At 40.9% G+C, this 12,498-nt stretch overlaps 1 protein-coding gene across 10 annotated transcripts in view; it reads left to right on the plus strand.

Moving 5' to 3' along the window:
- The window catches only part of STARD9 (StAR related lipid transfer domain containing 9), a 151,442-nt gene that overhangs the window by 118,819 nt on the left and 20,125 nt on the right, over positions 1-12,498 (plus strand). For 9 of the 10 annotated variants that reach the window (XM_063652147.1, XM_063652149.1, XM_054452108.2 and 6 more), the window contains 3 exons: positions 126-323; positions 738-921; positions 1,339-1,476. In XM_063652147.1, the coding sequence (XP_063508217.1) occupies positions 126-323; positions 738-921; positions 1,339-1,476 (520 nt within the window). Of the gene's footprint in view, positions 1-57; positions 324-737; positions 922-1,338; positions 1,477-12,498 lie in introns of those variants that run through there. The other variant, XM_063652154.1, reaches the window with a different exon arrangement.

The following is a 12,498-nucleotide window of genomic DNA, read 5'->3' on the forward strand; positions in this document are numbered from 1 at the left end:
AAGAAAGCTAATGGCTTGATGTTTCCTCTGCCCTGGTTCATCTCTGGGATCTTCCAGGGGTCAGAGATAGATCTTAATGTGAAGGACATTCAGGGCCAGCTTCAGCGAATCATGTTTTGCCTCAGGCAAAAAAAGGCCATTGAGACCCTCAGGAGAGAGCGGGCTGAGCGACTTGGGAACTTCTGCCGGACGCGAAGCCTTAGCCCTCAGAAACAACTGAGTCTCCTGCCCAACAAAGATCTCTTCATCTGGGATCTTGACTTGCCCAGCAGACGCCGAGAATACCTGCAGCAACTGAGGAAGGATGTTGTGGCGACCACCAGGTAGGGTGGACCGAGAACCCTGCTGGGAGCAGGCTCTGCTGGGGGAGGGGATTATGGGGAGCAGGAGCTGAAGTTTTAGTGTCCTGGAGGGTTTTCTATGGGAGACAGGGTAAATAGAAAGAGGACATAGAAGGGAATGGAGTGAGGGAGGGGGTGGGCAGAGATAAGGCACAGGAAACGATGGACAGAAGGGCTCTGACATGCTATGCAGGTTTGCAGGCCTGGGTCTCAAGGTGGCTTGGTTCTCTCTGTCCAGCAACCTCTCCTGAGGCTAAAAAATCAAACTTTAAAACCCTGTGGGCAAATGGAGGATGGGTCTTTTAAGAAGATGGTATCACCCAAGCTAGCCTTGGATGGACAGACCAGGACTGTCACCCACCGACCATGTTTTTTCCACCCTGTGATCTTCGTCAGGAGCCCAGAGTCAGTGTCAAGGTCGGCTCACACACCCTCTGACGTAGAGTTGATGCTGCAAGACTACCAGCAGGCCCACGAGGAGGCCAAGGTGGAGATTGCCCGGGCCCGAGACCAACTGCGGGAGCGGACTGAACAAGAGAAGCTGAGAATCCACCAGCAGATCATTTCCCAGCTATTGAAGGTGTGGAGTAGGGCATGCCTCTGATTTCAGGATAGGCCTGGACCTCAGACTGGTCTACCTTCACCGTGGCCGCCTCTGAGTCTTGGGACATACATAACATTTGGAGGAGGCTGTGGGACCCCTGTTGTCAACTCAAAGCTGGGCTCACTGTCTTTACATCATCACACCAGCTCCTTTCCCCAGGCCACGGCCTGGGAGGAAGAGGCTTTGGTGTGAGGTGCAGGGTGTGGGGAAATACGAGCAGTGGTGGCTTTAAGGAAGCCAGGGCATGTGAGGCTAAGTCAGAGAGGCCCTGGGAGGTGGGTGAAGGAGCAGTAGAGGTGAGCAGGGAAGGGGTGGCTTTGGGTAGGAGAAGGCATGGCCTGGGGAAAGTGAGGGTGCATCAGAAGCTGGTTAATGGTGATTTGTCCTTCCCAGGAAGAGGATAAACTACATACCTTGGCCAACTCCAGCTCCCTGTGCGCCAGCTCTAATGGAAGCCTCTCGTCTGGCATGACCTCTGGCTATAATAGCAGCCCAGCCTTGTCAGGCCAGCTCCAGTCCCCAGAGAATGTGGTAAGTAGGCAGATGTTGGGAATGAGCCAGGGGCCTGGACTGCCGAGGCAAGAGTTTGAGCAGGACGCTGTGCCTCCTGGAGGCCACTGCTGACATGAGCCCTTCTTATGTGCAGGCCTTTGGTTTTCCATTTAGTTCTGCCCCCTGCTCCTTCTGTTCATTCATTTAACAAATGTTTATTCCGTGGGTATTATTTTAGGATACAGCGGTGAGCAAAACTGTTCTTGTCCTTAGACTGTTTGAGGGATAAATATTAAACAACTGATTTTATTGTTTAGTTATTGTTGCAGTAAATTGTTTGAAGGAGGGTTGCTAAACCAGCATAAAACCAGGGGTCTGATTTAGTCTAGAAGGTCATAGAGATACTCCAAAGAGAATGTGTTTAAACTGAGACTAAAAGGATAAGAGGTAGTTAATGCAGTAAAAGCTTAGTGGTGCTGTTATTGGGAGAGATGTGGACCTAGCAACTGAGGCCTTGAGGACGAAGAGTTTGAGGAACTCAATGAAGGTTAGTGTGGTTGGAATGTAAAGAGCGAGACGGGAAAATGAGAAAATCATGTGGACTAAAATGAGAGTTCTGGCCCCTTTCTAATCCATCTCATTGTGTTACTTCCCAAAAGTGAAAAGGCTGCTGAAAGTAATAGAAAACTTCTAAGTAGGGGAGTAGAATGACTGGATAGTAAGAAAAGGAGGCAGGAGCAGCTGTGGGAGACTAGATGACCACGGCAGTGCTGAGAGACGATTGCTTGCTTTAGGGCACTGCTAGTGAAGACGAACAGAGGTGGATGTGATGGAGAGAGAGATCTACAGGACTTGGTGACTGGTTGGGTGTTAGAGGAAGGAAAAGCGGGGAGTTGAGAACAGCACACACTTTTGACTTGAGCAGCTGAAAGGTGATCATGTGAACAATGACAAGGAACACTGGAGGGAGAACCAGGTTTTGTGTGGAAGATGATGAGTTCAGGTTTGTACTTACTGAGTTGAAGGTGTCTGTGAGAAATCCAGATGGAGCAGCTGGAAATATAGAGCTCGTAGGTAAGATCTGGATGGGGATGAACATTTGAAATTCATTTTACAAATACAACGTCATTTAACAAAATAATGTTTAAACAGTAGCAAAGGACATCCAATGTCAGGCACATGTTTGAGTCTCCTATTTGCTTTCCCCAGAAGCAGTCATTTACCCCAGTTTGGTGTATATTTCCAGGGATGATATATATACATCTTTTTGTAAAGCAGATGAGTAGGAGTATACTGTACTCACTTTCTCACTTTGCTTTTCCTTTTAAAAATATCTTTGGGATATCATTGCATATCAGTAAATCTAGTGCTGACTTCTTTTATTTAGTTATTTTAAGAGCCAGGGTTTTGCCATGTTGCCCAGGTTAGTCTCAAACTCCTGGGCTCAAGCTATCTGCCCACCTCTGCCTCCTAAAACGCTGGGATTACAGGTGTTAGCTACCATGCCTGGCCTTCTTTTTAACAGCTGAATAGTGTTTCTTTTTTTCTCTTTTATTGCATGTTTTTAAGTTTGATGTTTTATATAGATAATATATTCATATAGTAGAAAGGGCACAAACATATACACATACAGGTTGAGCATCCCTAATCCAAATATCAGAAATTCAAAATACTCCAAAATCTAAAACGTTTTGAGCACTGTGACACCAGAAGTGGAAAATTCTATACCTGACCTCCTGTGACACGTTGAGTTGAAACACAGTCAAAACTTGGTTTCATGCACAAAATTATTTAAAACACTATATGAAATTACCTTCAGGTCATGTGTATAAGGTATATATCCAACATAAATTTTGTATTTTGACATGGATCCTGTCCCCTCATATCTCCTTATGCATATGCAAATTTTCCAAAATCCAAAAAAATTCGAAGTCCAAAACACTTCTGGTCCCACGCATTTTGGAGAAGGGTTACTCAACCTGTAAAAGGGATACAGGGAAATACCCGTCCCCGCCCTCAGTGTACCTAGTTCCTCTCCCTCACCCCACCCAAGGAAAGCAGTGTTGTTTCTTGGAAGGTATCCTCCTAGGGATCTTTATACATACAAAATAAAGCATATTATGCCAGTGTCCTATACCTTATATATTTTTTTCACTCAGTATAATTTGGAACTCTATTTGAATATGCAGAGAACTTTCTCATTTTTTTTCATTGCTGCATAGCATTCCATTGTAGAGTTGCACCGTCATTTAACCAGTATTCTAACTGGGGTTGCTTTCAGACTTTTGCTGTTATCAACAATACTACAGTGAATAACTTTATTCACGTATCATTTTGTACATAGGCAAATATATTTGTGGGATAAATTCCCAGAAGAGCACTTGTACAAAGAGTATATACATTTAAATTTTTGATAGGTACTATTTTCTCTCACAGATGAGCTAATTTATACTCCCACCAATAATAGCTGAGAGTTTACCTTTTCCCACACTCTCACCAACATGTTATCAAATGTTTGGATTTTTTGCTGAAAATTGTATCTCATTTTTCTCATATGCTTAAATATTTGTATTTCCTTTTTCATGAGCCATCTGTTCATATCCTTTGCTCATTTATCTTTTTCTGTTACCAATTTCGAGAGTTCTTTATATTTTAGCAAGAATAGCCCTTTGACTGATATGAACTAGAAATATTTTTTTCCCAGTGCTTCCTTCTCTTTTGACTTTGCTTATTTTGTTTGAGGCCATGCAGGCAGATATATTTGTCAGTTTTCCTTTTATGGTATCTAGGTTATAAATAATAACTAGAAACACATTCTTCAATCCAAAATTATAAAGAATTTCTTCCATGGTTTCTTCTAGAACTTCTGTGATTTTATTTTTCATATTTAAGTCTTTGTTCCTTTTGGAGTCATTTTCATATGAGGTATGGATCCGATTGTGTTCTTTCCAGATGGCTATCCAGTTGTCCCTGTAATGCTTGTTAGACAGTTTATCTTTGCCTCACCAGTTTAAGGGGTCCCCTTTCCTTATACCAAGGCTTAGAATAGATTCTACCCCGCGGTAGTGTTAGTCCACCACTACCCTCATTGCTCTTCTCTTTCTGAGTTTACCAGAGTATTCTTTCTTGTTTATTAAAAAAAGTTGTCTTATTTTATTATAATTGACACGTAATGTAAATATTTATGAGGTACACTGTGATGTTTCAATACACGTATGCATTGCATAATGATCAAATCAGGCAATTAGCACATCCATCACTTTAAACATTTATCATTTCTTTGTGGTGATAACATAAAACCCTTTCTAGCCAACTTGAAATATACATTACATTGTTATTAGCTATAGTCACCCTATTGTGTAATAGAACACCAGAACTTATTCTTCCTTTCTAACTTTGTACCTGTTGACCAACCACTCCCCATTCCCTCTTCCTGATCCCCTCCCCAGCCTCTGGTAACCACTATTTTACTTTCTTCTTCTATGAGATCAACTTTTTTCTTTTTCTTTTTTTTTTTTTTTGAGATGGAGTCCTGCTCTGTCACCAGGCTGGAGTGCAGTGGTGCAATCTCGGCTCACTGCAAGCTCCGCCTCCCGGGTTCACGCCATTCTCCTGCCTCAGCCTCCTGAGTAGCTGGGACTACAGGTGCCCGCCACCACGCCCAGCTAATTTTTTGTAGTTTTAGTGGAGATGGGGTTTCACCATGTTAGCCAGGATGGTCTCGATCTCCTGACCTCGTGATCTGCCTGCCTTGGCCTCCCAAAATGCTGGGATTACAGACATGAGCCACTGCGCCTGGCTAACTTTTTTATTTTCATTATTTATTTATTTTTGAGGCAGAGTCTCACTCTGTTGCCCAAGCTGGAGTGCAATGGTGCAATCTTGGCTCACTGCAACCTCCGTCTCCCAGGTTCAAGCGATTCTCATGCCTCAGCTTCCCGAGTAGCTAGAATTACAAGCGCCCACCACCAAACCCAACTAATTTTTGTATTTTTAGGAGAGATGGGTTTTCACCATGTTAGCTAGGCTGGTCTCAAACTCCCGACCTCAGGTGATCCACCTGCCACAGCCTCTCAAAGCGCTGGGGTTACAGGCGTGAGAGATCAACTTTTTTAGATTCCACATATGAGTAAGATCACATGGTGGTTGTCTGTCTATGCCTGGTGTCTTTCACTTAGTATAATGTCCCTGGGTTCATCCATGTTGCCACAAATGACAATTTTATTCTGTTTTATGACTGAATAGTATTCCATTGTGTATATATGCCACATTTTCTTTGCCCATTCATCCGTAAACATTTAGGTTGATTTCATCTCTTGGTTATTGTGAGTAGTGCTGCAATAAATATGGGAGTGTAGATATCTCTTTGACATACTGATTTCATTTTCACTGGCTATATACCTAGCGGTGGAATTGCTGGATCATATGGTAGTTCTGCTTTAGTTTTTTGAGAAACCTTCATACTGTTTGCCATAATGGCTGTATTAATTTACATTTCTACCAACAGTGTATAAGAGTTCCCCTTTGTCTACATCCTTACCAGCATTTGTTGTTTTTTGTCTTTTTATTATAGTCATTTAGATGGAGCGAAGTGATATTTCATTGTAGTTTTGATTTGGATTTCCCTAAAAACTAGTGATGTTGAGCATTTTTTTCATACACCTGTTGGCCATTTGAATGTCTTTTTTGGAGAAATGTGAAATCAGGTTTTTGCCCATTTTAAAGTTGGATTCTTTGGGATTTTTTGCTATTATTTGAATTCCTTATATATTCTGGATATTAACCTTTGTCATATGCATAGTTTGCAAATACATTCTCCCATTCTGTGGGGTGTCTCTTCACTCTTTTTTCCTTAGCTGTGCAGAATCTTTTTAGTTTGATGTAACCTCATTTGTCTATTTTTGCTTTTGTTACTTGTGCTCTTGAGGTCTTATCCAAAAATTCTTTGCCCAATCCAATGTCATAAAGCATTTCTCCTATGTTTTCTTCTTGTAGTTTCATATTTTCTGGTGTAAGATTTAAGTTTTTGATCCTTTTTGTATATGGTAAGAGATAGGGGTCTAGTTTCATGCTTCTGTATGTGGATATCCAGTTTTCTCAGCATCATTTATCACAGAGATTGTGCTTTCTCCTTTGTGTGTTCTTAGTGTCTTTGTCAAAAATCACTTGGCTGTAAATGTGTGGATTTCTGTGTTCTCTGTTCTGTTCCTTTAGTCTATGTGTCAGTTTTTATGCCAGTGCCATGCTGTTTTGATTACTATAGCTTGGTAGTATTTTTTGAAGTCAGGTACTGTGATGCCTCCAGCTTTGTTTTGCTCAGAATTTCTTTGGCTCTTTGGGGTCTTTTGTGGGTCCATATGAATTTTAGGATTGTTTTTTCTGTGAAGAATGTTATTAGTATTTTGATAGAGATTGCATTGAATCTGTAGATTGCTTTGGGTGATATGGACATTTTAACAATATTCTTCCAATCCATGAACATGGGATATCTTTCCACTGATTCATGTCATCTTTAATTTCTTTCATCCGTGTTTTACAGTTTTCGTTGTAGAGATCTTTCACCTCTTTGGTTAAGTTTATTCCTAGGGACTTTATTTTTTTGTAGCTATTATAAATGGGATTGTGTTCTTGCTTTCCTTTTCAGATAGTTTGCTTTTGGTCTATAGAAACACTACTGATTTTTGTATGTTGATTGATAAATAAAAGTAAAATTCTAAGCCTCCAACTGACTGAACAGACCTCCTCTCAGCCAGGGAGACCCCAGAGAAACCTTAAAAGCTGAGCGCATGACCAACAGAAGATGTTGAAATAAATGCCCTGGCCAGGCACGGTGGCTCACGCCTGTAATCCCAGCACTTTGGGAGGCTGAGGCAGGCGAATCACAAAGTCAGGAGTTCGAGACCAGCTTGCCTGACATAGTGAAACCCCATCTCTACTAAAAATACAAAAAATTAGCCAGGCGTGGCGGCATGCACCTGTAATCCCAGCTTCCTGGGAGGCTGAGGCAGGAGAATTGCTTGGACCCGGGAGGGTGGAGGTTGGAGTGACCCGAGATCGTCATTGCACTCCAGTGCAGGTGACAGTGTGAGACTCTGACTCAAAAAAAAAAAAAAAAAAAAAAAAAAAAGCTGAATGCATGACCATGACCTGATGGGAGGTTGGACACACCTCCTTATATCCCCTTCCTCGCTAACAGATATTAGGCGTTCTTCCCTAAGGGCTAAACAGAAACCAGCCCTTTCAGCAGACTCCACAATGATAATGTCAGTTACTAGTTTATCTTCCCAGTTACAGAACAAATACGATTAAATTTTTTTTTTTTTTTTTTCAGTCAGAGTCTTGCTCTGTCACCCAAGCTGGAGTACAGTGGCACGATCTCGGTTCACTGCAAACTCTGCCTCCCGGGTTCAAATGATTCTCCTGCCTCAGCCTCCTGAGTAGCTGGGATTACAGGCGTGCACCACCATGCCTGGCTAATTTTTGTATTTTTAGTAGAAAATAGAGACGGAATTTCGCTATGTTGGCCAGGCTGGTCTCCAACTCCTGACCTCTTGATCTGCCTACCTCGGCCTCCCAAAGTGTTGGGATTACAGGCATGAGCCACCGCGCCCGGCCTGTTGTTATTATTTTTAATTGTTTTGTCTTTTATTCTTCATAGCAAAGATAGGAGTGGTCTATCTATCACAGTTATAATATTAGAGTATTCTGAATTTGTCTGTGTACTTAGTTTTACCAGTGAGTTTTATACTTTCAGATGTTTGCTTGTTACACATAAGCATCCTTTTCTTTCAGATTGAAGAACTGCCTTTAGCAGTTGTTTTTTTTTTCTTTTTTTTTTTTTTTTTTTAGTTTTTTTAAATTATTATTATTATACTTTTAAGTTTTAGGGTACATGTGCACAATGTGCAGGTTAGTTACATATGTATACATGTGCCATGCTGGTGTGCTGCACCCATTAACTTGCCATTTAGCATTAGGTATATCTCCTAATGCCATCCGTCCCCCCTCCCCCCACTCCACAACAGTCCCCAGAGTGTGATGTTCCCCTTCCTGTGTCCATGTGTTCTCATTGTTCAATTCCCATCTATGAGTGAGAACGTGCGGTGTTTGGTTTTTTGTCCTTGCGATAGTTTACTGAGAATGATGATTTCCAATTTCATCCATGTCCCTACAAAGGACATGAACTCATCATTTTTTATGGTTGCATAGTATTCCATGGTATATATGTGCCACATTTTCTTAATCCAGTCTATCATTGTTGGACATTTGGGTTTGTTCCAAGTCTTTGCTATTGTGAATAGTGCTGCAATAAACATGCATGTGCATGTGTCTTTATAGCAGCATGATTTATAGTCCTTTGGGTATATACCCAGTAATGGGATGGCTGGATCAAATGGTATTTCTAGTTCTAGATCCTTGAGGAATTGCCATACTGACTTCCACAATGGTTGAACTAGTTTACAGTCCCACCAACAGTGTAAAAGTGTTCCTATTTCTCCACATCCTCTCCAGCACCTGTTGTTTCCTGACTTTTTAATGATCGCCATTCTAACTGGTATGAGATGGTATCTCATTGTGGTTTTGATTTGCATTTCTCTGATGGCCAGTGATGATGAGCATTTTTTCATGTGTCTTTTGGCTGCATAAATGTCTTCTTTTGAGAAGTGTCTGTTCATATCCTTCGCCCACTTTTTGATGGGGTTGTTTGTTTTTTTCTTGTAAATTTGTTTGAGTTCATTGTCGATTCTGGATATTAGCCCTTTGTCAGATGAGTAGGTTGCAAAAATTTTCTCCCAATTTGTAGGTTGCCTGTTCACTCTGCTGGTAGTTTCTTTTGCTGTGCAGAAGCTCTTTAGTTTAATTAGATCCCATTTGTCAATTTTGGCTTTTGTTGCCATTGCTTTTGGTGTTTTAGACATGAAGTCCTTGCCTATGCCTATGTCCTGAATGGTAATGCCTAGGTTTTCTTCTAGGGTTTTTATGGTTTTAGGTCTAACGTTTAAGTCTTTAATCCATCTTGAATTAATTTTTGTATAAGGTGTAAGGAAGGGATCCAGTTTCAGCTTTCTACATATGGCTAGCCAGTTTTCCCAGCACCATTTATTAAATAGGGAATCCTTTCCCCATTGCTTGTTTTTCTCAGGTTTGTCAAAGATCAGGTAGTTGTAGATATGTGGCATTATTTCTGAGGGCTCTGTTCTGTTCCATTGATCTAGATCTCTGTTTTGGTACCAGTACCATGCTGTTTTGGTTACTGTAGCCTTGTAGTATAGTTTGCAGTCAGGTAGAGTGATGCCTCCAGCTTTGTTCTTTTGGCTTAGGATTGACTTGGCAATGTGGGCTCTTTTTTGGTTCCATATGAACTTTAAGGTAGTTTTTTCCAATTCTGTGAAGAAAGTCATTGGTAGCTTGATGGGGATGGCATTGAATCTATAAATTACCTTGGGAAGTATGGCCATTTTCACAATATTGATTCTTCCTACCCATGAGCATGGAATGTTCTTCCATTTGTTTGTATCCTCTTTTATTTCATTGAGCAGTGGTTTGTAGTTCTCCTTGAAGAAGTCCTTCACATCCCTTGTAAGTTGGATTCCTAAGTATTTTATTCTCTTTGAAGCAATTGTGAATGGGAGTTCACTCATGATTTGGCTCTCTGTTTGTCTGTTATTGGTGTATAAGAATGCTTGTGATTTTTGTACATTGATTTTGTATCCTGAGACTTTGCTGAAGTTGCTTATCAGCTTAAGGAGATTTTGGGCTGAGACAATGGGGTTTTCTAGATATACAATCATGTCATCTGCAAACAAGGACAATTTGACTTCCTCTTTTCCTAATTGAATACCCTTTATTTCCTTCTCCTGCCTAATTGCCCTGGCCAGAGCTTCCAACACTATGTTGAATAGGAGTGGTGAGAGAGGGCATCCCTGTCTTGTGCCAGTTTTCATAGGGAAGGCTTCCAGTTTTTGCCCATTCAGTATGATATTGGCTGTGGGTTTCTCATAGATAGCTCTTATTATTTTGAGATACATCCCATCAATACCTAATTTATTGAGAGTTTTTAGCATGAAGGGTTGTGGAATTTTGTCAAAGGCCTTTTCTGCATCTGTTGAGATAATCATGTGGTTTTTGTCTTTGGTTCTGTTTATATGCTGGATTACATTTATTGATTTGCATATATTGAACCAGGCTTGCATCCCAGGGATGAAGCCCACTTGATCATGGTGGATAAGCTTTTTGATGTGCCGCTGGATTCGGTTTGCCAGTATTTTATTGAGGATTTTTGCATCAATGTTCATCAAGGATATTGGTCTAAAATTCTCCTTTTTGGTTGTGTCTCTGCCAGGCTTTGGTATCAGGATGATGCTGGCCTTATAAAATGAGTTAGGGAGGATTCCCTCTTTTTCTATTGTTTGGAATAGTTTCAGAAGGAATGATACCAGTTCCTCCTTGTACCTCTGGTAGAATTCGGCTGTGAATCCATCTGGTCCTGGACTCTTTTTGGTTGGTAAGCTATTGATTATTGCCACAATTTCAGAGCCTGTTATTGGTCTATTCAGTGATTCAACTTCTTCCTGTTTTAGTCTTGGGAGAGTGTATGTGTCCAGGAATTTATCCATTTTCTCTAGATTTTCTAGTTTATTTGCATAGAGGTGTTTGTAGTATTCTCTGATGGTAGTTTGTATTTCTGTGGGATCAGTGGTGATATCCCCTTTATCATTTTTTATTGCGTCTATTTGATTCCTCTCTCTTTTTTTCTTTATTAGTCTTGTTAGCGGTCTATCAGTTTTGTTGATCCTTTCAAAAAACCAGCTCCTGCATTCATTAATTTTTTGAAGGGTTTTTTGTGTCTCTATTTCCTTCAGTTCTGCTCTGATTTTAGTTATTTCTTGCCTTCTGCTAGCTTTTGAATGTGTTTGCTCTTGCTTTTCTAGTTCTTTTAATTGTGATGTTAGGGTGTCAATTTTGGATCTTTCCTGCTTTCTCTTGTGGGCATTTAGTGCTATAAACTTCCCTCTCCACACTGCTTTGAATGTGTCCCAGAGTTTCTGGTACGTTGTGTCTTTGTTCTCGTTGGTTTCAAAGAACGTCTTTATTTCTGCCTTCATTTCGTTATGTACCCAGTAGTCATTCAGGAGCAGGTTGTTCAGTTTCCATGTAGTTGAGCGGTTTTGAGTGAGTTTCTTAATCCTGAGTTCTAGTTTGATTGCACTGTGGTCTGAGAGACAGTTTGTTATAATTTCTGTTCTTTTACATTTGCTGAGGAGAGCTTTACTTCCAACTACGTGGTCAATTTTGGAATAGGTGTGGTGTGGTGCTGAAAAAAATGTATATTCTGTTGATTTGGGGTGGAGAGTTCTGTAGATGTCTGTTAGGTCCGCTTGGTGCAGAGCTGAGTTCAATTCCTGGGTGTCCTTGTTAACTTTCTGTCTCGTTGATCTGTCTAATGTTGACAGTGGGGTGTTAAAGTCTCCCATTATTATTGTGTGGGAGTCTAAGTCTCTTTGTAGGTCACTCAGGACTTGCTTTAGGACTCTGGGTGCTCCTGTATTGGGTGCATATATATTTAGGATAGTTAGCTCTTCTTGTTGAATTGATCCCTTTACCATTATGTAATGGCCTTCTTTGTCTCTTTTGATCTTTGTTGGTTTAAAGTTTGTTTTATCAGAGACGAGGATTGCAACCCCTGCCTTTTTTTGTTTTCCATTTGCTTGGTAGATCTTCCTCCATCCTTTTATTTTGAGCCTATGTGTATCTCTGCACGTGAGATGAGTTTCCTGAATACAGCACACTTATGGGTCTTGACTCTTTATCCAATTTGCCAGTCTGTGTCTTTTAATTGGACCATTTAGTCCATTTACATTTAAAGTTAATATTGTTATGTGTGAATTTGATCCTGTCATTATGATGTTAGCTGGTTATTTTGCTCGTTAGTTGATGCAGTTTCTTCCTAGTCTCTATGGTCTTTACATTTTGGCATGATTTTGCAGCGGCTGGTAGCGGTTGTGCCTTTCCATGTTTAGTGCTTCCTTCAGGAGCTCTTTTAGGGCAGGCCTGGTGGTG

Source organism: Pongo pygmaeus, chromosome 16 (genome assembly GCF_028885625.2).
Source record: "Pongo pygmaeus isolate AG05252 chromosome 16, NHGRI_mPonPyg2-v2.0_pri, whole genome shotgun sequence".
NCBI lineage: Eukaryota > Metazoa > Chordata > Mammalia > Primates > Hominidae > Pongo > Pongo pygmaeus.